Below are 23,982 nucleotides of genomic sequence, written 5' to 3' on the forward strand. Positions count from 1 at the left end.
TTCACCCACTATAGCTAATCCAGAAGAACCAGGTATCTCTAAATGGGTGAAAGCTAGTCAGAAGTATAAAAAAGGAAGAAGGAAACAAAATGAAGAAGATAGGCCCCAACAATTCAATTTTTCTTCCTTGAGCCTTTGCTCTAAGCTATCATGAAAACTAAGGATATCAGGAGAGATTCATGAGATGAGACACACATTTTTTCAGGCCAGTTTTAACTCTGACGTGTTCACCAAGTGATGGTTTGTGAGAGGGTAGAGTTGTCTCTTACACTAATTATAGTCTCCAAAATTGGAGCAATCACCAGAACAATCTTTGCTTTGGTTGACTCTCATTTATCTCCTTTAGCTTGCTATTTTAGTACTCAAAAAGAGCTGTAAACTTAGAGCATTCATTCATGCATAATCCCTTTCATAACTTGTATATTAAAATGCTGATGTTATGGACTGCTAAGGAACACTATTGTTCTACTTCTCCAGTCAAAAAAGTAAACTTTTATTACTCTACTTTGTTTTCATTATTAAGCCAGCTTCCTCCATGATCTTTGTGTTACACATTAGAGGCATGCAAGAGGTCTGTAACTAAATATAATGTAACTAAATATAATTATATAAATTATATATAATTATAATTAATATAATATAATAATATATAATATAATATAATATAATATAATATAATATAATATAATATAATTAATATAATTAATTAATATAATATAAAATTATATAACTAAATATAATTATATTATAACACAGTACCTTTAATCCCATCCTGGCTTTGATATGGGGAGCCATTTTTGAAAATCAGAATATATAAAAATCAATTACATTTGATGTATCTCTCTAAAGAAAACTAATTTCCTCTTACAGAAACTGTTTTTGCTTCCCCTAGAAAAACACTGTGTTGAAGTGCAGTTTTCTTCATGTCAGTCTCACCTTTTTCTGGTCTGCCCAATATTTGAGAATTACAAGCATCACTACGGCCAGAGGCAGATTCACTTTATATAAATTAATGAAGCTTAACCTTCAGGGCTTCTCTTTTGTACAGGGTCCCTTCCAATGTTCTGAGAAGGGCGCGAACAATTTTGCTCTTATAATTTGTATTATTGAACCTAACGGTTGTTATTAAATGTACCCAATGATTGAGTGCATTTCAGGCCCCACAAAACCTGGATCTGTCCCTGATAATGTCCTAGATGTAATTAAACATTCTTTCCTGTTAAGGAGAGGTGCTTATCTGGCCATTTGCTACAATGTCTGAAGATAAATACATCCTTAGCTCCAAACTAGAGGCGTAAAATCATTAAGACCAAATTTGAGGATGATATGGTTCCTCTTATAACAGCAGATCATCAGATGATACCGTACAAGCTAATAGAACTTAGATGGCTTCCCTTTGATGTGTAGAAAATACAGAAATATGGAAGTGAAGTCCTTTTTATGTAGAACATTTTACCAGAAGTGCAAAATTAAATTAATAACCCAAGATAAGTTACATAAGCCAAATTCCACCTGGTTTTAAGGTCAGCTCTCTGTAAATCAGGTGAGTCACTATCTTTTCACTGTTTCAGGGTAAGGAGGTCCAGGGTGAAACGTGCAACTGTTTGCAGGCTAAGAACCGGTGAATTGGTAGCAAAGAAAGGCAGGTCTCCAGGCAGACCATGTCTGGTGATCCCTCTTGCAGTTTGACAGATTTACATGGAGGCCGAAAGTGCCTGTGCAGACTTCAAAAATGCGATGAAAACAGCATAATCTTGGAAAAACAAAAAAATCCACTGGTATTCATTTGCATGTCAATATCCAGAATTCTCTACCAGTTCATCACTTTTCAAATGCTGAAGGGATTTTAAAAAAAACAACAGAATGGTTTGGCATGATGGTGGGGGCTGCTGATTCCTTTCTCTGTCCTTGAGTGTTTACTGCCAGGAAATCCTGACCAACATCGATTGCCAAGGGGTTAAAGTCACATTGTTGTTAAATTGGGAGAGAAAATTAGCAGGATTTTGTGCCCTATGTTCAACTATCACAGAGTTTCAAAAACAGGAACCTGGGACTTTATATGAGGGGACAGGGGAAGTCAAGGGGAAGAGTCACAGGGTGATTTATCAGGGCATAGTTCCAGATAAATTGCTTACATGGAGGTGGAAGAATTTCATGCATACATTCTGTGCCAAGAAGCCAAATGGTTGAGCAGAAGCTCATCTAGAAGTTGCAGTGGGCAGTTCTGGGTACAGTCTTTCCAATGTGAAGAGGGGATGATTTACATTCATGTTATTTTGTACTTCTATATATACAGGTAGACTTTTCAAGTATCCATACCATCAGATTCCCATGGCAGTAACGAAAACCAGTATTTCATTAACATAAGTTTATAATATGCTACAAAACTCCTAGAGGACAGAAACCACTAAGTTCTATAAAAACAAGTCTTTCTCATGATTAGAATCTGACATTCTGGGGGAACTCAGCACATTTTAACTGATGTGACTGATTATCTGCTCTTTTTTTTCCCCCTCTCTCATTAATATCAATCCTGAAATAGAAAAAAAGAAAAAAAAATACAAGCAGAGTGTCCAAAAACATAGTAAGCATTATTTGCTCCTAATTTAGTTGAAGAATTAAAGCCAATAAGCAAACCTATTCTTGAGTCCACACATCTGCCCTCCTTTGGGGTTGGATAAACAATACAATTGAAGTGAAGTTTTTGGTTAGAAAAGTAAGAATTTCTGGAATAACTCCAGTGAATGGTGTTGAAATAATATGCAAGTTTGCAAATCTACTCAACATCTAAGAATCCTTAGTGTTATTTCCTTCAATGTAGAATAGACTTAATGGTGAAAATCAAAGACTTGTGTAGAGATTAACAATCTCCAAACCAGTGGGTCTTAAAGGTGGCTCCTTCTGCCACTCATTCTGTTGCTTCCTCTTGTCCATCAGGAGGGAATTCTGAGCATCTCTGCTTAAGAGAAATGTCATGTTCAGTGTGCATGCATATACATGCACGCTCACACAAATCCACATGTACACCACACACACAGCTTCTGAGAAATGCAACTAGAATATCTTCAAGAGAAGAAATGGAAATATCCAGCTTAATCCATCCCTCTCAGTTGGGAAATTTGAGCCTAGGAAAGATAAAGTACTTTCCTAAAGTCACATAGTTAACCACAGAATCCAAGCTATAAGCCAAATACCCTCAACTCTTCTTCCAGTGTTTTCAAGTATATGCTTATTTGAATGGGATTGGGGCTTAACTTCTATAGTTCAGTATTTCCAATGTATGTAAAATGCTGCCCCTTCTCAATCAGAGTAGCCGGAGGATTTCACAATGACCACAACCCTTTGGTCAGTTCTATACAAGAAAAATGAAAGAGAAAGATCACTTAATGACTAACAACTTGCTTTTGAAGGCAGCCTATTGCAAACTTGAATAAACTGATCCATGTGTTTTATTGATTATTTGACCTTTAAGGACAGATATTTTGAAAAATAAGTTCAAAACCCTTTTTTAATTTTGCCACTTTATGCAGCGCTTACCCACAGGCTTTAAACATCTGGCTGTTTCTAAAACAGATTGCTTCCAGAGCATTAAGAAAAGAAATAGACATTTTCTTGGCTTGGTATTTCTCATCTGCTTTCAGACTGATTTCTTTTTAGTTATAAGTATATTTTACATGCACACTGCGTTTCATTTGAGATCTGAGTAGATTTAATCTAAAACTGCAAGATTACTTTATGTTCAAGTGGATGTATTCAACCCTGAGTTGCCAAAATGATTTGTTTTTTATTGAAAGAAGGTTAAAAACACATTCTATTGAAAGCCAAAATAAACAACGCATTTTGTATGATTTTAAAAGTCAGCAACAAAGACTCTCCAAACAACAAAATTGGAACTCTTAGCCAGTCATAGGTAAACTGTTGCAGTATAAGCTGAAAGAAAAGAAGACCAAGCTTGGTAAAATATGTTTGGATCCGGAAGACAATTAGGAGGAATAATCAAGAGTTAAGAGTATTTTCTCATAAACTATTTTTGACCTTAAAGATTCTAGTTAACAAAGCAAATGTGTATAAAGAAACTGGTAAGGTTGTTCACCCTAAATTAGAAATCTCCAACTCAACTACGTTTTCTCCCTTTTTTTGCAGCCATTTGTTATCTATGACATGAATTCCTTAATGATGGGAGAAGATAAAATCAAGTTCAAACACATCACCCCCTTGCAAGAGCAGAGCAAAGAAGTAGCCATTCGCATCTTTCAGGGGTGTCAGTTCCGCTCAGTGGAAGCTGTGCAGGAGATCACAGAGTATGCCAAAAGTATCCCTGGTTTTGTAAACCTTGACTTGAATGACCAAGTAACTCTCCTAAAATATGGTGTCCATGAGATCATTTACACGATGCTGGCTTCCTTGATGAATAAAGATGGGGTTCTCATATCAGAGGGCCAAGGATTCATGACAAGGGAGTTTCTAAAGAGCCTGAGAAAACCCTTTGGTGACTTTATGGAGCCCAAGTTTGAGTTTGCTGTGAAGTTCAATGCACTGGAATTAGATGACAGCGACTTGGCAATATTTATAGCCGTCATTATTCTCAGTGGAGGTAAGATTCATCTTCTTATCTTCTGTGAAAGGGGGTGGGATTGTGGTGGGATGGCTGAAAGAATTTTGACTTCCCTTAGCATTCATCCTTTCCTCTGTACTTACTGCATTTTGCTACAGAAAATGCCAATGATCTAATGCCATGAGAGCATCACTACACAGGTAAAATACCAGGAAAGAATATCACAACTTTGCAGTTTAAAGGCTGTCAGCAACCCAGGCTTTTTTTTTTTCCTTCATAATATTTTTTCAAGTCCAATCCAAACATGGAAAACAAATGCCCTTCCCTTCCCTTCCCTTCCCTTCTCTCCAGAAGTCCAATATATTCTTCATTTCATTTAAGTAATGACATGTACAACTTTGCTTAAGTCAGTGCTCACTTGGCATAGAGAAAGCACAACTAACTGGTTTGGGGCAGATTTTGTTTCTGCCCTACCATCAGGAAGATATTACTTTGAATTGCATTCCTAATATCAGGAATCAAGGAATATTTATCTACTGACTTCTGCCCACTCTCTCAGGAAATCTACCTGATTTCCAGAAATCTTCTCTGATGGCTTCCCTGAAAGTTCCTTTGTGAGATGGTTAGTTGTGATTAAGAATACAACCTGAACCAAAGAGCACACAGAGAAATAAATTGAGTTATTTAGCAGTTCATTGTAATTTTGTCCTTGTAAGTACATGATCTAACTAACCAACTCCAAAAGCCAGATTTTATACTAAATGCTACTTTCATTGGCTTCTCCACACATTTCCAGCTTAAGTAGAAGTTAGTTTTACTGTCGTTTCTCTTTATAAAATTTGTTTATAAACAATTGCTTAAAAGCAATGAGTTTTTGTTACTGAAATGGACTTCAGGTGAGCTTTTTGTATGTACTCTACAAAATATCATCTGGCAAAAGCTGACGTGGTGGGAGGGAGGGGGGTTTGGTTGTCCTATAGATGAAAGCTGCGTATAACTGTCCAAGGTATTGTTAAGAACACGGTGCCTTCTGTCATCCTTTGTTGTCCAATTACTTGGGAGCAGAGTGCTTCTGAAATTAGGTGCATCATGTGTTAATAATAATAATAATAGCAAACACTTATTAAGTACCTACTGTGTCCAAGGCAGTATTCTAAGTGCTTAATACACATTCACTTAATTCTCCCAACCCAGTGAGGTAAGTACCATTTTGCAAATGAGGAAACTGGAGCACTGAAAGGTTCAATCACTTGCCCAGAGTTACCCAGCTAACACAAGATGGAGCCAGAATTATGAACTCTGGCAGTCTGGCTCCAGAGTCTACAGTAATACTGCCCTTTACATGACTTGGGTGCAAATAGATAACACATACAGCGCAGGTTAACTCTGGAGCCTGCAGTACAGTGTCAAGTTGTAACACATTTAAGAGTGACATTTTGGGGATTATATTTAATGTAACAAAAACTACCATCCAGCATGTTTTAATATCTTCACTGAATCTATTTAAACAGATCAACCCTTGATCCTCCCCGGATCCATGACTAATTCAGCAAAGAAGAATGAGATTCTAATTTATTTGAGGTTCATTAGGAGAAAAAGCTTAAATTTTGAAAACCCAGTTGAGAAAAACAAGTTGATATTGCTTAGCTAATATTTTGAGGCACATTTTACTTTTAGTGAAAACTAGATTTATTAATATTTGATATATTTCTGAGATTTTTCCTAAGCATACTATATATACCATGTTTTATTCCTTTTATTCACTTAATCATTTCCCCAATCATGTTGTTACATACTCTTTAATACATTTTATTAATTTTTGAAAATAAAAGTAATACATGGTCATTTCATAATTGAAAGAGTACAGAAAGGTATGAGTGAAAAGTAAAAGTCTTTGTCCTCAGAATAAAATAAGATTAACAAAGCCCCGTTTCTCCTCCTAGAAAGTATCTATGCATGTGGTACCATATATATGTATATGTGTATGTGTATATGTATATGTATGTATACACACACACACACACACACACATACTACCATTCTAATGACTAGGAAATATTCCATTTTATAAAGGACCATTACATGCTAAATTATCTATTTATGGTTACTTATAATTTATTACAAAACCTATAAAGAAGAATATAGAAAACTATTGAATATGTGTTCTAAATTTGTGTTTTAGTGACCATTCTTATATGTAAATTTCTGTCCAAGTTCCAAATTCCTTTCTTTTTTTTTTTTTTAAGTTTATTTCTTCTGAGAGAGAGAGAGAGAGAGAGCATGCATGCTCCTTTATGAGCAGGGGAGGGACAGAGAGAGAGAGAAAAAGAGAGAGAGAGAGAGAGAATGCCAAGTAGGCTCCATGCCCAGCTCAGAGCCCAGTGCAGGGTTCCATCTCACAAACCATGAGATCATGACCTGAGCCAAAATTAAGAGTCAGATATTTAACTGACTGAGCCACCTAGGCATCCCCCAAATTATTTTCTCATTGTAAATTACCAGAAGTGGAATTGCAGGGTAGATGGCCATGAATATATATTTTTTAATGTTTTATTTACATTAAAGACAGAGAGAAGCAGAGCATGAATGGAGATGGGGCAGAGAGAGAGGGAGACACAGAATCTGAAGCAGACTCCAGGCTCTGAGCTGTCAGCCCAGAGCCCGATGTGGGGCTCAAACCCACAAACGATGAGATCATGACCTGAGCCGAAGTTGGACGCTTAACCAACTGAGCCACCCAGGCACCCTGGCCATAAATATTTTTAAGTCTTTTTGTCACATCACTGCCAGATTGTTCTCCACAACATTTATACCAGTTTGTATTCCCACCATAGACATACACTAACGGAGGCATTTGAAATAAGCCATTCAACATGATTAATTTCTAGCCGGGGAAGGATAGACAAGAAACAGTCATGATAATTCTGAACTTTTGAACCTGAGCAGTATTGTTTTACAGGCATGTGAAAGAATAGGGTGTTTTCATCTAGAAAAAGATGCTATTACTGCCCATAACTCACGGATTATTTAAAAGCTAGATTATTTAAAAAAAAAAAAAGTGATTTGTTAGGCTTTAAAATTTTCATTAATTGGTTAAAAAAAATAACTGAATACCTTGATTCAGTTTAATAGATACTACAGGCTTTGGCTTTTAATTATGAAAATTTTAAATGGTACAATTTAAATATAGATGCTGTAAAAATGAATTACTTTTGGTCTTCTACAGACTGCTTTAACAGTATCCAATATCCAGATCTTATTGGATCCTGACAACAATGAAAGAAATCTGAAGGTAGCTGCCAGCCATAGATTAAAATCTTATACCTGTGGTTATAATGAGAAGAAAACCCTGTGAATAATTTTAGACTTCCTTTTAAAAATAGAATTAACCATTGACTGGTTTCCATATCACAAAAGGCAAATCCTTCCCTGACCAAAGTTTGCTTTTGTAGATGAAGTCTACCTACAGGCAGTAGATAAGAATGAATAAACTGGACCCCATGTTTGCTCAACACACAGGAATTTGATTCTCTTCTTTACTCAGAGAAGCCGATTGGGTATAGGTCAGAGAAAGAACTGCTCAAAGCCTTTCCAGTCCAGAGACTGGACTCCAGTAAGATCAGAATCCCAGTTATCTGTAGTATAGTGAGATCAGTATCTCAGATTGTGGTTTATTAGAGTACAACATGTAATTTCTCAGTTATTTTTTTTTCCCATCCTGGGTTTTCCAGAAAAGAAGAACATTCATATAAGCAAGAGGCTTTGATCCAGTAAACAAATTTGTGATCCTACACAATCTTGACAAGAGTGATCATTTTCTCCTCTGTAGTTTACATTGAAGTCTATGGATTGCTTCAGAAAGAAGAGCTTCTTTGGCAGGGGTCCCATTGACCTCATTCTGAGCTAGCCTTAAAATCACAGAAGAGTTTCATTCTGGTGAAGGCATCATGACCCTAGACTGAAGGGAGTATGGGGAGATGGGCATCATGTAAGAGTGAAGTGGTAGGGAATTAGGGAGATTAAGGGCAAAGGGTCCCCAGAAGAACAAAGAGGATTTTTTTGGGGGGGTGAAAGTATCTGATTTGACCCAACTAAGTATTTGCTGAGGAAACTGGAGTTGCTATAGTAAGATCACTGTCATTCAACTTCAACCATAGAAACTGCTGATACTTTTAGATTTGGTAGTTAGATTGGCCTGGTGCTTAGCATCTTTGGCTGTCTACTCAGCTGTCAAACCAAGCTAGCTGAGAAAGATGACCTAGTTCTTCTCAAGTTTTTCTCCTCTCTCTCTTTCTCCTCTGAGCTCAAGGCAAGAAAAAAATGGGACTAAAAAGAACAACACTGTAGAATCAGACAAAGGACAGCACTTCATACGTTTTCAACAGCATTTCGTATACGTTCTCTTATTAGATCCTGAGAATTTTTGTGTGTTTTTATTCTCATTTCATAGAAGGAAAAGCGAGGCTCGTAGACTTAAGTAATTTGTCTGAGATCGAGAAACTAGTGAGCCGTGGAACTAGGGCTGAAACCCAGGTGTCCTGTCACCTCAGAGTGCTCTCTCTGCCACACAACCTGTCCCCTTCCACCTGGCTAGCGGATCCTGGTCACCCTTCTTACACTTGTGTTGGTGGCTGCAACCTGTGCTGTCTACACAATACTCTGTAAGGTATGGGCCCATAATTTAGAAGTCATGCTTCCTCAGTAGTCGTGATAAGTAACAGCTTCCCTTGCTCCCTCTAGGATGGGTGGTGTCAAGAGTAATAAAACTGCCTCCAGCAAGGGGCATGTTTGCAACTGGCGCCACAGCTTCATGCCAGCCACACTAGCAAACTCCCAAAACTGCCCAGCAACCACAGCCAAGTGTAAAGCTCAGTAAAGCTGACAAGCTCCAGGACACTCCATTGGACACTTTGCCCCCTTGAGCATTTGCTGTTCAGTGAAGAAAAGCATAGGAAGGTTCCAGCTGGAACGCTGCAACAGGAAAAAGCTCTTTTTGTTAATTCAGAACAGTTTGGAATCCATTACAGTTCTTCCCCAACTTCCAGGACAGGGGGGAGGAAATTCAATGGGTTTTACAATATATTTTTTGAGGCAAATTGCCACCGTCATCCTAATGACAGAGAGGCTGTAAATATTGATACAGCGGCCACAGATGGTAAATCATCAGCCTCCTCATTTACCCTCTTGAGTCTGGCTTAGTTACGCAAACCACCTCTATAGCAGCTCCTTCCTCTTCCAGCAATCCCAGCCATGTTCTTTCTCGGTGAGGCAACTTTGGACTCCAACTGTTCTTGGAGTGTTGCTATGTGTTTCTGCTGTTGAGAGGGCAGGGGGCAGGGAGAACAGGGTACAAGAAAGGGGAATTGTTCTCATGGCTGTACATCTGCAGATCAAGGAAGAGTAGATATTCTGAGACAATTGAGTGAGTCTTAGTTCTATCAGGTCAGTAACCTGAGGCTTCTGTTTCTTACCCTTAGTCATGACTATATATGTGTGTGTATATATATACATATATTTTTTTAATTTGTTGGAATTAGAATCAAAGGACAGCATCTAGTTCAGAATATATACTTACTGGGTGCATGTTGAATGCATAATAGTCAAATAATAATAATAATAATAGTAATAGCAGCTACCATTTACTGAATACTTCACCGCGTGCCAGTATATATTGAGCACTTTACGCACATGCAGTAATCCTTGTTTAACCTTTCCTGCAGCTCTGCAAAGTCTGTTATTATCCCCATTTTACAAATGTTGAAAACAAGTTTAGAGAGATTAAGCAACTTGCCCAAGGTCACAGAGCCACTAAGTGGTGAGGCCAAGGTTCAGACCTAGGTCTCTCTGACCTTAAAACTGATACCCTTCTGTGTATTGGGATGTGGAAGCATCCCAGTTAATTACCTTGATCTGGGAGTTTGGTGCAGTTATCAAAAACTGCCCATTTCATTTTGCCTCTAAATATTTCAATCAAGAGTTTTCATGTTTTAGTCCAGATATTACTTAATAATATCCAAAGCCCTTGAGACACCCTTTTAACCTAACAAAATTACACCTTAAGTTTGAAAATTGCTGTGGGAAGGAACTGGGCCCAGTATAACACTGAAGACTGGTACTATGTTCTTAAACTTGTTCAGGTAGCATGGCCCTTGGAAACAATGGCACTGGATATAGCACTCACCACAAAAATTGGCAATAAGCTTTAAGTAACAGAGTGAATACATTTGTTCTTAATCAGGTACCATCCTACCAGCCAGGTTTTAACAGCTAAGTGTTGCAGAAAAAATTTATGAGAGAAATTTTGAATTGTTAAAATATCATCCAGTAACTTAATTTCATCTTGTCAGTCAGAAACAATCAAATGAACATTCATTCAGCTATAGCTGCAAACACTTCATGCCAGTTCATAGACATAGGGTTTGAGGACTCTGAGTTTGAATGTTTCATTTCTCTTCCCCATCCCTAACTGCCCCTCAAAACCTTGAGGCTATTTCTAGCTCATTTGTAATCTTTCCATTTTCTGCAGAGCTATTTCTGTAAGTTAGAATGAACAGTATAGCACTTCTCTAAACAGAAGACAGAGTACAGGTGCCTGAGTGGGCCTCCACTTTTCTTGAGGAAACCCCGAGACCTCTGATTCTGCAGGGCCCAGTGGCTCCCACATCTTCTTTGTCTGTTAGCATCATCCTTAGTTAACTGGGAGGAGACAACCCAAAATAGTTTAAGACTTACCCTCCTATGCCAATTAAATATCCAGCTATTTTATCCATACAGTTTTTTGTACAAGACTCAGGCTGCTGCCTAAGTGGTAAAAGTTGTTTTTCTAACTTCTTTCTCATGATATTGAGAATAAACAAGGACATATGATTTCTCATGTTTCTAAGCCCTCAGTAGGACAGTTGAAGAATGTTATTATGTGGTTCAGATCTCTCATCTGGGCCATGATAGTGTCAGAAAGTAATAGCATTCTTTTTTTTTTTTAATGTTTATTTATTTTTGAGACAGAGAGAGACAGAGCATGAATGGGGGAGGGTCAGAGAGAGAGGGAGACACAGAATCTGAAACAGGCTCCAGGCTCTGAGCAGTCAGCACAGAGCCCGACGCGGGGCTCGAACTCACGGACCGTGAGATCATGACCTGAGCCGAAGTCGGACGCTTAACAGACTGAGCCACCCAGGTGCCCCAATAGCATTCATTTTTAACTGAAAAATGTTTAATGGGCACCTACACTGTGTCTACCTAGTGTATGGCGTTCATCTCTTCTGCTCTTCCCACAGTGCTGCCATGACCAGTGGGAGACCCTTGTGAGATGACCAGGATGGCTCTGAATAGTGACTCAATTAGGAAATGTCCCATTAGACCACTCTTTTCATAACCTTTGTAGACTTGGTTTGGACAGAGATGAGGTATATCTATGAGTTCTCAACTGGCATGCAAATTCTAAAAAACAAAGAGCTGGCAGGGGGATGGGGAGACAGGGAGAAGATGAACCCTACTAGAATCATCTGAAAAACTTAAAAAAAATACATGAGTACACATGAGCGCGCGCGCGCACACACACACACACACACACACACACACACACACACACACACACAGGCTTCTGTTGATTGTAGGCCATAGAAGCATCTTTCTCTGTGATTGCTCAGAAATACCATCTCTTCCTCACCCTGGGCCTGGTACGCTGGAATCATCTTAGTAAGTGAGCACACGATTGTGTTTGACCTCAGTGACAGACATGGGATTGAAAGCCAAACTGCTGAGTCATTCCTGTCACCGCACCAGCAGTCTTGGAAAAGGTTCAGTCAGTCAGTCAGTGGGCTGCTTTTTGGAGCACTTTATCATTTTGGGTTCTCACAATGTGTGTTTAAACTCTGGGTGACCCCAGGCAGCCTTCCAGACTGGCACAATTCACCAAGACATTCAGACTGATCATCTGCAAGTGAAGAAGAATGAAACTTGAGGACTAGTTCAAGTCACTTATCACAGAGAGGCCAGCACAGGTTGTGAAGGAATCATGCACTCCCAGGGAAAGCACCTTTCAAGGGTCTTGCCAGCTTCACAAATAAGAAAGCCAGAAGACGCAGGATGGGGCATTGGAAAACATTGGACTCACGTAGACAGCCCTGAGTTCAAACCCCACCCCCTCCTCCACCACTTACTAGATGTATGATTTCACTCGATTATTTACCTCCCTGGGCCCTAATTTCCTTATCAGTACCCTAAGTAAATGAAATAACATTACATGAAGGCTCTGGCACAATGCCTGGGACATGGTAAGCACACAGTAAATGCTCATTTTCCCTCCTCCCCCCCCCCACCATGATAGAATTTGAAGTAACTCCGCAGCAATCCTGCCAGTCGTATTGCTTGCAGTTCCACCAACAGTCATTCTTAAATCCCTTATCACAATATAAATGCCCCCAGGGAGCTATCAGCTAATCCCTTGTATCAGCTATCACTTTAAGGGGATTAGTTGTGGATTGAGAACAAAACCCCAAGGGAAAGAGACACTGGAGGAAGGGGGAGTGGCCTGACAAGCTAAGGGGAGAACTCTAAGCCCCCTTGCCCCTCAAAGAGACAGAGAATAGCAGCAGGAGAGTGATGAGTTTCCACACTCCCAAAGTTCTGATAAAGTTTTGGGCCATTAGATGTTGAGAGGTCATTTTTGAGGTTAGTTAGAGATCACACCTATGTTTTGAGATCACAGGCTCTTCTCAAAAACATTGGAAAGGAAGACATGGAGTGTTGCAGAGAACTTTTATGTTTGGTTATTGGCATTTCTAGAGGTTGAGGAAGCAAGGAAGAGTGGTTGGATTTGGAACAGGAGTGTGTCCAACTTGATGAGAAAGAAGAAATCACTCTCCTTCATCTTTTCCTGTCCAGCCTTCTTCCTCTACCTCCCACCCACCCCCCATTTCCAGTCCTGATCCAGTGTTGGACATAGAAGGAGCAGAAATTTATCTATATCCCTCGGCTCAAAGGAAGAACACACTGCTCTCCTGGCTCTGACACAGAGAAGGGGAGCAAACCGTGTGGCTGAGCTTCATTTGAGCAACCTTGAATGACTAGAACAGGGAACCCTAACTCCAGGGTGAAGGAAGACAGGAAAGCAAGGACTTCCCAAGGGCAGGATGGAAATCTCAAGTAAAATTTCCATTCTGAAAGACCTGGGAATAAAACTGAGCCCAAGCTCATTTCACTCCATGGAGGTACCATTGAGCAATGCAAAGAGCTTTGAGGACAGCAAAGAAGAAAGTGCTACCCACCTGTTATTAGGTACCTTTGTGTTTACTGCCATAGTTGGAGAGGTGGCTTTTGAGTAGGTAAGTGTTTAAGATGAGGGAAGTTGGTGTGGAATGGCTACTCAATGGCCAGATAAAAGAAAATATGCCTGGCTTGGTTTCATCATGGTGGTTATCCCCTTTCACCATCTTGGCCACATCATATGTGTTATTGTTGTGAGGAGTGGTTGTCATTTGGACATAGAGAAAGCATTAATCAGAAAAATGTTAGAGTGTTAACCCACTCCAGAATAAAGGACTCTGCTGGCTACATGTGCCTTCATGGCAGAATGTGCTCATTACAGAAGATCTTTATCTGTTTGATAACACGTTTACAATATCTGCTAGTTCTGTTGTGCCCGTGCCCAGACAGCCACCATCAACTGCCTTGCTGCTAAAGTCATCCAAGGTGCAGCCTTCTGATTAATTTAGGCTTGCCCTGCTAGGATTCCTAATACCAAATCTCCAGCAAGGTGCAGCTCCAGGAGTGGAAAGGGGAATAACATCTGGAAGAGGGAATGGAGAGATGGCTGAGAAGAAGGGAGCAATTGAGGGGGAAAGAACAGGAAATATAGAGTACCCAGGAAAATCAGAGAAATGAGAGAAGAAAGGTAGGAAGGAAAAAGAGGAAAGTGACATTATACTATTAGAAATAGCTACCTTACTATGTGTCAGGCACTGCGCTAAGAGCTTTCCATCTATGAGTTGGACTACTCTTATGTCTCCATTTTTTTTAAATGTTTATTATTTTTGAGAGAGAGAAAGACAGAGCACGAGTGGGGGAGGGGCAGAGACAGAGGGAAACACAGAATCTGAAGCAGGCTCCAGGCTCTGAGCTGTCAGCACAGAGCCTGACGCGGGCCTCAAACTCACAGATCGTGAGATCATGACCTGCGCCCAAGTCAGACGCTTAGCCAACTGAGCCACCCAGGTGCCCCTTTATGTCTCCATTTTTTAAGTGAGGAAACTGGGGCACAGAAAGGTTAAGAAACTTGCTCAACGTTACCCAGTAAGTAAGTTTTAAGGCTAGGATTTCAACTGCTTCTCATTAAGGCAGGAGTGCTTACTCTTGCCTGTGCATCAGAATCACCAGGGAGCTTTTAAAAGCTCAAGGTCATACCCCAGGCCAAGAAAATAAGAATCTCTAGAGATGGGATCCAGGTGTTAGTTGGTGGGTTTTTAATCTTTCCACATGATTTCAGTGTGTAACCAAAGTTGAGAATCACTGCACTCCATCAAGCTCCAATTGAAAATTAAATATGAAAAGAAGCATACATGTGAAACTTCCTTACAATATTTTTCCCCCCAAGGGTAGGAATGTGGGAGGGAATTGCTACAGGCCATACCATAGTTTACCAAAGGTAAAGTTGGCTGAATTCACAGTTTTGCCTAATGCTCACCATGATTCCGATAGATCAGAAAAGTGTTGCAGAATCCCTAACACCATCACTTCAAGGAACAAGTAAATTGAGGCACCAATGGCTTCCTTGTTTTATTATTGCTCTTAGACTGTCTTGCTTATATGCATTCAACTACAAGAATGAGAATCTGCCCAAACCCCTCAAACATGGGTCTGCATCAGGAATTATCTTCTAGTGCCCCTGAATTTGTGCTCTTACCAGGAGCAGTTCAGAAATCTTCCATTTCCCAATTGTGTAAATGCCAGCCCAACCCTGCTTATACTCCTGACCCCATCCCTGTAGAAACTGCCTTTATTTGCACAAACCGAGAGAATAATAATATCTTACAAAGCCCCAGTACGTACCTCATTCTCACCAGAACCTTATGAAAGAAACAGCACCGTTCTAAAAAAAATTAAGCCAAAACCCAGAAATATTAGAGGACCTGTCCAGAATCATACAGAAACTAAGTGGAAGTGATACAGGACTCAAATCAAGTCTTCAGTTTCCAAATCCACTGCTCTTTTTAGCTCATCTGTGAACTTTGGAAGAATGGAATAAAGGACATTGGAGAGGAAGTGTAAAAGGAAGTCCTACCTCCCCTTTGGTTTTCACCGGGCACCTGAACTAAGGTCTTTCATTGTCCGTGGATCAGTTTACAACTACCCAGCTATCAGACTTCTTTTTTTTCTGAATCCCCTGGATACAGTCCTTTTCAGATTACTCTATTTCAGAAAGCCAAAAGACCATAGCTTTAATAGCAGCTCTTAGAATAGAGACAAAACCACCTACTTGGTTTTTCTCCCTCTCCTCCTGAAGACTCCATTGGAGCCCTCTGCTTCCCTAAGACACCTTCTGAGAAAATCTGTGTTCAGGAAATGCCTGGCCCAGGTGGGCAGATCCCAGGAGAGTCAAGAGAATTGAAATCTTCTTCAGATAGCTCTCCACATAACAGAGCCAGATCTGGATATGATGGGAGTTTAATAGGTTTGCTCATAATCAGCAGCCCTCACTAATCAGTTCCAGCATTGTGTGAGTGGGGACCAGAAAGGTTGCTTTCCCAATTCTTTGCAGCCTGGGAGTAAGGAACCACCAGTAATTGACTCCAGCTTCCTAGAAGGTTGTGTCCTGGAGTATGAGAATCAACACTCACTTTCCCATAAGGGCCTTCTAGACAGCCTAGGCCAGTGAATGAGGTCCCTTGACCCTGATCCAGTCCCAGACCTCAACTCTGACCCTCAGCAAGGTGTAGAGAGATCTCAGACGGGGCTCCTAAAAACAGGGTCTTAGCAGGCACTGAGCCACTGAGGAGTGGAGAGGAAAGGGTGGGGACCCAGGATGGCTCTGGATGCTTAGACAGATTGCCTAGCTTAGCTCAGCAAGGGTTTGAGTGCGTGTGGAAGGAAAGTGAAAGGAAGGAGAAAGAGGGAGAGGGAAGAGGGGAGGCCTTGTAGCTGATTACAGGGTAGAAGGTGGGGAGCAAACCTGACAGATCCCTTTTGCCTTTGATTCTAGGGATTGCTTTAAGACCAAAGGATGCTTTTTAGGTTTTTTTTTGTTTGTTTGTTTTTTGTTTTTTGTTTTTAAAGAAGCCAAGTGTTTTAAATTTAAAATGTAAGCCTGTAAATATACTTTTCTAATTAAATTTTGAGTGTATTTTCCCCAGGTTAATTATGTGAATTATGTATTTACAGAGGAGAAAATTGGGGCCCCCTGAACTTGAACAGCTTGCTCTGGGTCACAGAGCTGGTCAGAGTGTAGTACTTTTTACACTTGACTGCAGTCTGTTTTGCCTTGACTGAGGCTCAGTAAAGGGGACAGTGGGACAGATCTGTAAGTGATCTAACTTGTCACTGTAGAAAATATAAATCAGTGGCCACAGAATTTCAGCCCTTCAGCCAAACTTCATCTGTCACATAATAAAAAAATTACTTGCCAAAGAAGGGTTTGAAAATTCAAACCAGACCCTTCTCCACTCCTCGAGGAGCCAGTTCCATTGTACTGCACTGAAGCCAAGTGTTTCCAGCAAGCCTGATCAGCTGCGTTTTAGGGTTTGGTTGTTTGAGCTGTCATGATAAATGAAGCCTACTAGGTTAATGTAATCTGTTCTGCAGAAGTTTTGACTGATGCTGCCCACGAGGAAGGAAGAAGGAGAAAGGGCTGTAAGGAACCAGTGTCCCAGTGAGCCGAGGTTCTACACAAGGGTGTGGGGTCCCAGCTGGTGGAGGAGCCACATTCAACACCTGCCTTCACACAGAATGCTGCCACTTGAGATGCAAATTCATTTGCATAGCCCCTGGCAGTTGAAATCTGGAACATTTGTCAGGGAGAGAATCAGCAGTCATGAAACCAAAGGCACTGGTCCAGGACATGTCAGAGACTGAGGCATCAGGGTTTTCATTACTGCATGGCAACTATGAGAAAAGGCACAGGCCCTCGAGGGGCGCGATTATCCAAGCCAGGACAACATCACTTGTTTCAGCCTCAGAACCTGTGATTTTTGCTGATGGTTCCAAATTTAAATGCCAAGAGAGAAAAAGTATACTTATTCCAGTCAATGGGATATGTTAGAGATGTTAGAAGAAAGAATCGATCCAAAGTTTCCTTCTGTAATTAAAAATGGGAAAAAAAAAAAAAGAATGAAAAGAAACTTAATGTAAGAGAATGTTCAGAGTTCTGAAAACCTCACCATGAGGCCGTCTAACATTCCTCTCCTGTGCCTCACCTCAGTGGATAGAGGTTACTAGAGTTTATTAGACACAGAAAAACACAGTTTACAGGAGACTTCTTCATTGTGTAGCGATCCTGTCTTTAGGCTTGTTCACCAACCAGGAGAATTGTACTTTTCAATCCAGGACTCAGCCAGAACAACCTTCTCGCTCATTAGCTCAGCCAACTGAGTGCTTCCTGTGTTTCCACCAGAGGCTCAGAGACGATCAAGGCACAGTGTTTGCCCTCTGATACCTCATGACCTCAAAGGAGAGATAAAGAAGGAAATCAGTACTTACAATACAATTTATAAGTACAATATGCTAATAATACAGCATTTGAAATTAAACAGACTTAGATTCAAATATCAGCTCTGCCATTTACTAGGAGGTGGCAGATTTGGGGCAAATTTTAACACCTGTCTCTCAATCTTCATTTTTCCCTTCATAAAACACTGACCTCATGGAGTTATTGTGACAATCAAATGATATATTGTGTAGAAAGCCCTTAGCACATTCTTTGGAAAATGATAACCATTCAATAAATGTAATCTCCTCATAAGATAGAGATCGAAGTGTTTATAAGGTGCAACAGGTCTAGAGAAAGGGGGTTGGGAGAACAGGGGAGAGGAAGGGATAATGTCAAGGAGGGCTCCCAGGACATAGGAGACATGGGCTTATATTTTGAGGAATAGGTTGAAATCAGTAAGATGGGTGAAGGGAAAGGAAGACCATTTCAGGAGGGAGGAACAGAATCTGCCTCAGCACAGTCATGACAGAAAATAGGATGTTTGAGGGACTTAGTATGGTAATACCTTAATATGGCCAGAACAGAAGGAAGTGAGGTTAGAGGATGAAGGGTAGTAAAAGGTAAGTAAAAGCTCTTATACAGTGCCGTAGTTTACAGGGAAGGGAAGACAAGCTAAGGTGAAAAGCCTTCAAGAACTAAAATTTGGAATCAATACAAGGTGTCAGGTGAGTGTCCTGAATGATGTACAAGAATCCTGCACCTCTCTGGTGAGCTTGACGGAGAAAACCTTACATGATAACCACAACGCAACAAACTTAGAAATTAGAAAATAAACTTAGAAGTTAGAAAACAAGACAAACACCAAAACTTTCCACTTGGAAATTTTAAAACACACTTCTGTATAACTCTTAGATTAAAAATGAAATCAAAATAGTAAGACATATTATTTGGGAGAGAGCTACATGAGTACTGTTTACCAAAGCCTATGGGGTAAAACCAAAGTGACATTCAGGAAACTTTAGAGTTTTAAATGCATCTATCAGAAAACAAGAAATACTAAAACTAAATGAATTAAGCATTCAACTCAAGAAGCCAGGAAAAGAGAAAAAAATAAACCTAAAGAAAGTTAAAAGAATGAATTAGTTAAATTGAAAACAAAATAGAATTTTTAAAAAGTTAATAAAACCAAAAGCTGTATTTCTCTAAAAAGAAAAAAAAGATAAGCCTTTAGCAAATCAGATTTTTAAATGACAGAATATACAAAATAAAAAGCATTCAATTATAAATAAAAATGATAGGAGATTTCAGATTCTGAGAGAATGTCATTACAACTCTATTTCAATATGAATTGCAAAAATTTTACTTTTATAAAGAGTAAAAGGTCTTTACTAAATCTCGACTAAGCTCTTCACTAGGAAGATTAAATGCTACAGAAGAAAAATTAAAGGTAGCCAGAGATTTACCATCAGGCTCAGAGAGTTCTACCAATGAATTCCAAGAAGCCATCAAGGAACAGATCATTACTACATAGAAACAGAAGGAAAATTTATCAACTCAGTCTATAAGGCTGGTTAACATTTATTACCAAACAAAGGATGGCACAAAAAAGACATTTCTGTCACAAATTTTAAAACTCAAAATAGGAGCAAATACAAAAGTATAGGGAAATCTATGAATATAATGTACTATACTAGAGTAAGATAAAACCATATGGTCATCTCTTTAGAGAGAAAAAGTTTAAAGCATTTGATGAAATGCAACAACATTCCTGACTTAAAAAAATTAAAAACTGTGTAACTCTTAGAAAGCCAGGAGTAAAATGTATCCACCATAATCTACAGTAAACTTCATAGTTGTGGTAAGCCATTAAGAATCATTTTCTTCATGGTTAGGAATAAAACAAGAATACCTCCTACCACTACTGTTATTTAATACCATATTAGAGATATTAGCCAATACACTATGGCAAGAAAAAGAAATGAGAAGTATAAACACTAGAAAAGAAGAAATAAATGAAACTACCATTATTTGTGGATGTAATTGTCTATCCAAAATAGAAAAACAAATCCATGATAAAAACTATTTGAATTGATAAGAGTTTAGGAAATTGGAATATATTCAGTGTACTGAAGTCAATAATTTTTTTCTAAGCACCAGCAGGGATATATTAGAAAAAATAATGAAAAAGAAGCATAGAATACTATTAAGCAAAGAAGTAAGTTAAAGAAGTAAAGGATACTGTGTTTAAGGATTCATCTAACAAGATCCACATGAAGAAAAACATGAAAAGTTTAAAAGTAATTTAAGTTCATTGTTTAAAAATTCAAATACGGAAAGTATAAAGAAGAAAGTGAGAATTACCTCACTACTCAGAAGAAAGCTCTATTAAAATCTGGGGCTCTATCCTTCCAAACTATACCAGTATTTAAAAACTATGTCTTGCCTCACTGAAAATGTATATGCTGGGGTGCCTGGCTGGCTCAGTTGGTTGAGCATCCCGCTTGTGATTTCAGCTCAGGTCATGATCTCACAGTGTGTGATTTCAAGCCCTGCATCAGGCTCTTCGCTGACAGCACAGAGCCTGCTTGGGATTCTCTCTCTCTCTCTCTCTCTCTCTCTCTCTCTCTCTCTCTCTCTGTCTCTCCACACACATCTCCCACTCACACTTTCTCTTTCTCTTTCAAAAATAAATAGACATTAAAAAATATATATGCTATATAAGGATATATGTATATGTATATATACATACATACATACATGCTATATATTAAGGGGAAAAGGCAAAGCTTTAAAAAAATTTTTTTTAATGTTTATTTATTTTTGATAGAACACAAGGTGGGGAGGAGAAGAGAGAGAGAGAGAGACACAGAATCTGGAGCAGGCTCCAGGCTCTGAGGTGTCAGCACAGAGCCTGACACAGGGCTCGAACCCACAGACCATGAGGTCATGACCTGAGCTGAAGTCAGTCACCCAACTGCCACCTGGGCGCCCCAAGGCAAAGCTGGTTTCAAAAGCATATCTAAAGCTGTGGTGAGAAAGTAAGTGGAGGTTAGAAAACAGACTCATCAGGAACGAGCAGAAGTTGAAAATGAGATTTCTGAGTGAGTAGAAACATACTGGCAGAAGAGTCCTCAGTCTGGGGGGAGGATTACGCCACCATCATGTTATGTCAACTGATCAGACAGATTTAGCCCCAGCCGGGAAGCGATGCCCCTGGAAAGAGCTCTAATAGTCTTGGTTTCAGTCCATCCTCCTGCTCCACTGTCTACTTAACCTCCCTCACCACCTTATTTTAGAACCAGAGCAAAACAAGCCAACAAAAAGACAGGGGAGTAGTTTCGCTGAATATGCCTCAGATGTGGGGCCAGAGAATGCTGTAACGGAACCTCTTGTTCTTCTGCTCCCCCAGACCGCCCAGGTTTGCTGAATGTGAAGCCCATTGAGGACATACAAGACAACCTGCTGCAAGCCTTGGAGCTCCAGCTCAAGCTAAACCACCCGGAGTCCTCCCAGCTCTTTGCCAAGCTGCTGCAGAAAATGACAGACCTCAGACAGATTGTAACAGAACATGTGCAGCTATTGCAAGTAATAAAGAAAACAGAGACAGACATGAGTCTCCACCCGCTCCTACAAGAAATTTACAAGGACTTGTATTAGCAGAGAAGTCCAAATTCACTGACCACGTTTTCCTTCTTCCAGTTGCACTATTATTTTGAGGGAAAATCTGACACCTAAAAAATTTACTGTGAAAAAGCATTTTAAAAAAGAAAAGGTTTTAGAATAATAGATCTATTTTATGCATATTGTTTATAAAGATACATTTACAATTTACTTTTAATATTAAAAATTACCGCATTATGAAATTGCTGGTTGTATTTGAAGACTGAGTCTTATGCGTTCCCTCCCCTCCCCCCACCACCAGGCTCATTCCCTTTTATTTCCTTCCCCTTCCTTCCTTCCCTCCTCCCTCCCTGCCCCCTTTCCATCCTTCTTCTTTCCTACACATTTGTCAAAATGGGAGTGGAACTGCGGACTGACTTTCATTCTCAGTAAATTAATTTTTTCTTCACTTCGCTCTTCTGAACCCTCCATCTGCCTTAACACCCACAACTAAGAAAGGCAGGGAAGCCTCAGGACAAAAACTTCTCAGAGCATGTGTTTCTTACCCTGCATGTGTGAGTCTGGGGCATATCCCTCAGGCCTACCAAGGATCCAGTCTTCTTCCACAACCCCAACCAAGACTTTCAGTCACCAAGAGCAGCCTACGGGCAGGGTTCCACGGCATACATGGTATACCCGGGGGCAAATGCTAACTGCTGGGAGATGTGGGTAACAGGTGTTTTAAAATTTGGCATCTGCCAAAAAAGAACTTAGAGTTGAACTAAGGAGAAAAGATTAATCTTTCTTAAAAACAGATTATAATGCTCGGTATAATCATGGACCAATAAATGGCTCAGACTCTAAGTACTGTTAGAGTTCAAAGGAAGTAAGGATGGATGAAGATTGGAATAGTTAAACGTGACTCTAAATTTATTGAAGTGGGCTTCAGAGGATGTGTTGGATTTGGGATAGGTAGAGAGTAGGAGAAAAGATATTCCAGGAAAGCAAAACAGCAGGAACAACAAGAAGAGGAACCAAAACCAACCGTGAATGAGGGAGAAGAGCCAAGTTCCAGTTCTGATGTACACAGACCAGTTTTGCTATAATTATTCCTACTGTCCTCCTTGGGACCACCATGCCCAGAGATCTCTTACTTTTCTAACCTGAAAGTCTAATTATCTGTACCATTTAGGTGATGCAGGCCTCCCCAGCATGCAGATTACATGTTCCCTAAAAGGAGGGACCTTCTTGGCACATTAATAGATTCGATGATTGAAGCCACCAAATTCAGTGACTTTGAATCAATACAGTGACTTTGAAGACTGCCTTCAAAGAGAGACCTCTCGAGGTCTTTCTCCTCCAGGATGGTTATATCTACTGACCTAAATTACTTCCCTGCTGCTTCTCCCTTAGTTTATCTTTCCTTATGGCACTAATACTTAGGAGGACATAACTTTACATTTGAGGCTTTTAAGGCCAGAATATCAGGAAAGACATTTTCATCCTTTACCCAAAAATAAACATCTCCAAAGAGTCAGGTTACAGAAGTGAGTCCTGTCTGCAGCCCTAGAAATGTAAGATCCCTAATTCTTTCGGAGCAATGATTTCTGAGCTCAAACCTTTAGATACAACCACCACATTTTGGGAGGAATGAAGAGACTGAAGTCATTGTCAAAGTGTTATCAAAACACTGGGAAGGAAAGTAACAAACTCAGTGCGTCACATGGCTATTGTTCCCTTGATGCCAAACATCAGGATATTCTCAAACATCTCCGTGACTAACCAGAGGCTTCACTACTGTTCCATGTGGAGAGTTTATCATCCAGCAGATCTCAAAAAAAAAAAAAAAAATTGTGAGCAGTAGACAAGGTGAGGATTCCACCTCAGAGGAGATCCCTTCTTTACAAGTTTTCTTAAACAAAAAGTCTTTCAGCACGCTGCCTGCTCTCTGTTCCCACCAGCCTCGTGCAGCCGGTCCAAACCCTTTCCACAATCTCAGAGTTGTGGCTGCCAATGTGGGGAGTAAGGGGGACGCTCTCAGCTCTTTGGCACTGATGGTTAGCATTAAATAGCTTTTAAACCCTGGCAGCTTGTAAGTTCCCATCTCTCTTACTTCTTCCCTGTGGTTTGGACTATCATTTGCTAAATATTTTACGACACATCTTATACAGCCTCCAAAACTCCT

At 39.8% G+C, this 23,982-nt stretch overlaps 1 protein-coding gene across 5 annotated transcripts in view; it reads left to right on the forward strand.

Moving 5' to 3' along the window:
- PPARG (peroxisome proliferator activated receptor gamma) overlaps positions 1-22,070 on the forward strand; it is a 135,676-nt gene extending 113,606 nt beyond the window's left edge. For all 5 annotated transcript variants that reach the window (XM_042979529.1, XM_042979525.1, XM_042979526.1 and 2 more), the window contains exons 7-8: positions 4,144-4,594; positions 21,607-22,070. In XM_042979529.1, coding sequence (XP_042835463.1) covers positions 4,144-4,594; positions 21,607-21,854 — 699 coding nt within the window. In that variant the 3' untranslated portion in view covers positions 21,855-22,070. The remainder of the gene's footprint in view (positions 1-4,143; positions 4,595-21,606) is intronic.
- Positions 22,071-23,982: the final 1,912 nt, after the last annotated feature.

This window comes from Panthera tigris, chromosome A2 (assembly GCF_018350195.1).
Source record: "Panthera tigris isolate Pti1 chromosome A2, P.tigris_Pti1_mat1.1, whole genome shotgun sequence".
Classification (NCBI taxonomy): domain Eukaryota; kingdom Metazoa; phylum Chordata; class Mammalia; order Carnivora; family Felidae; genus Panthera; species Panthera tigris.